The following is a 1,815-nucleotide window of genomic DNA, read 5'->3' as shown; positions in this document are numbered from 1 at the left end:
TGTCCCATACCCTTAGGCAGTAACTCCCATTGGTCCAAAAGGTGCTACAGCCTTGACTCCCCTTCACTCATTTTGATGGGTTTCACACCTGGAAGGGGTCTGTTAAGTCTCCTGTGACAGCTCTAGAAGGAGCCTGGATAGGGTGTTCCCTCTTCTGAGCCTGTAATTTGGGTTCCCCTGCCTTCCACTTCACCTCTGTGCTCCTCTATCCTTGTGGAGATGCACCAGTGATGGGCTGATATCTCTCCCTCTGGTAGGCCTGGGAGCTGCTGGGGCAGAGTATTATTTGGCGTCCCCCTCCTGCCATTGTGCTCCTTTGTGGATATGTGGATGTGGTTTTTATCACATAACCTAGAAAACGCAACCAGCAAATCCCATTTGCTCATAAGTCCATGTTGTAAAGAACATGTATTTGAAATATACAGCTCAGAGGTTACACAAATTGCAGTTTCTTTAGAATTCTGCCTAAGGCTGCTTTCACATCTTTATTTTTCAGGCTATAGACGATGGGATTCAGCATGGGGGTTAAGATGCTGTATTGGGTGGACAGCACTTGGTCTAGAATGATTGATGAGACTGATTTGGGTTTTGTGTACTGGAACAGAGCAGTTATGTAGAGTAACCCCACTACAATGAAGTGGGAGCTGCAAGTGGAGAAAGCTTTGTGCCTCCCTTCTGCAGACTGTATCTTCAAGACAGTCGTGATGATATAGATGTAGGAGATGAGTGTGAGCAAAAAGGAGCTGGACCCAAAGATCACAGCAGAAAAAAGAAGAATGACATTACTGAGATAGGTCCCACTGCAAGCAGCAGACAGGAGAGGGGGCAGCTCACAGCTGAAATGTTTGATTTCTGCATGCCCGCAGAATTGAATATTTAACACAGGAATTGTGTTTAGAGCTGAATATAAGAGACCCATTGCCCATGAACTTCCTACTAACTGATAACAGAAATGTTTGCTCATAGCCTCTTGATACTTCAGTGGATTACAGATGGCCACATATCGGTCATATGCCATTACTGAAAGCATAAAAACTTCACACCCAGCTGAGAGGAAGATGAAGAACATTTGAGTTATACAAGCATTGACAGCAATGGTTATGCTTCCTTTCACAAGGAAATTCACCAGCATCTTTGGAACAACAGTGGTGGCATAACAGATATCAACAAGGGCTAAATGAAAAAGGAAGAAGTACATAGGAGAGTGAAGGTGGCAATCAATCCTTATGACCATCATGATTACCATATTTCCTAATAAAATAATTAGGTAAATAATTAAAACCACAGTGAATAGGAGTCTTTGAAGGAACGGATCTCTTGTAAGTCCCGAGAGAACAAACTCAGTTCCACTTGTTTGGTTTTCCATTTACTCTACGTGACCTAAAGGGGAGAGAAATGCTAGCACTGGAATCAGAACACACAAAATCCCATGAATTGACTCCCAGGTAGCAGGTCAATGTGGGGTTAAGAAAGGAGATTTCAGTGCATTTTAGGAAGCAGGGGTTTTGGAAGAGGTATGCAGAAAGTGTTTGAAATAGGCCTTTTCCCCACTGAGCCCAACTGGCCCTTCCTGTTCCTATTAATTTTATCCTCTTACTAGGACCTTTCAGATTCCACACAGGAGTGAAGTCTTGAAAGCTGAGCCTGAGACTGACGGTGTCCTTCTCTGATTTGTGGTTTGTCTTCCTCCTGACAATGCAGAATTACAAATTAGGCTACCTCTCACTAATTGTGATGAGAACCTAGGAATTCCAGTAAGTCTGTGCACCTGGTCCTAGACTTTGCTTCCTCACTTAGAACCTCAGTCCTGAACAA

General features: G+C 43.7%; 1 protein-coding gene across 1 annotated transcript; it reads right to left on the bottom strand.

The window, feature by feature from the left end:
* Window positions 1–433: 433 nt before the first annotated feature.
* LOC104314413 (olfactory receptor 5V1) lies at window positions 434–1,366 on the bottom strand. The gene has a single exon (XM_009913894.2). The coding sequence runs from the start codon at window positions 1,364–1,366 to the stop codon at window positions 434–436; it is 933 nt and encodes a 310-aa protein (XP_009912196.2).
* Window positions 1,367–1,815: the final 449 nt, after the last annotated feature.

The sequence above is a fragment of the Haliaeetus albicilla genome, chromosome 7 (genome assembly GCF_947461875.1).
Source record: "Haliaeetus albicilla chromosome 7, bHalAlb1.1, whole genome shotgun sequence".
In the NCBI taxonomy this organism is placed as follows: domain Eukaryota; kingdom Metazoa; phylum Chordata; class Aves; order Accipitriformes; family Accipitridae; genus Haliaeetus; species Haliaeetus albicilla.
The sequence above is the reverse complement of the archived record's forward strand: the minus strand, read 5'-3'. Positions and strand labels throughout refer to the sequence as shown.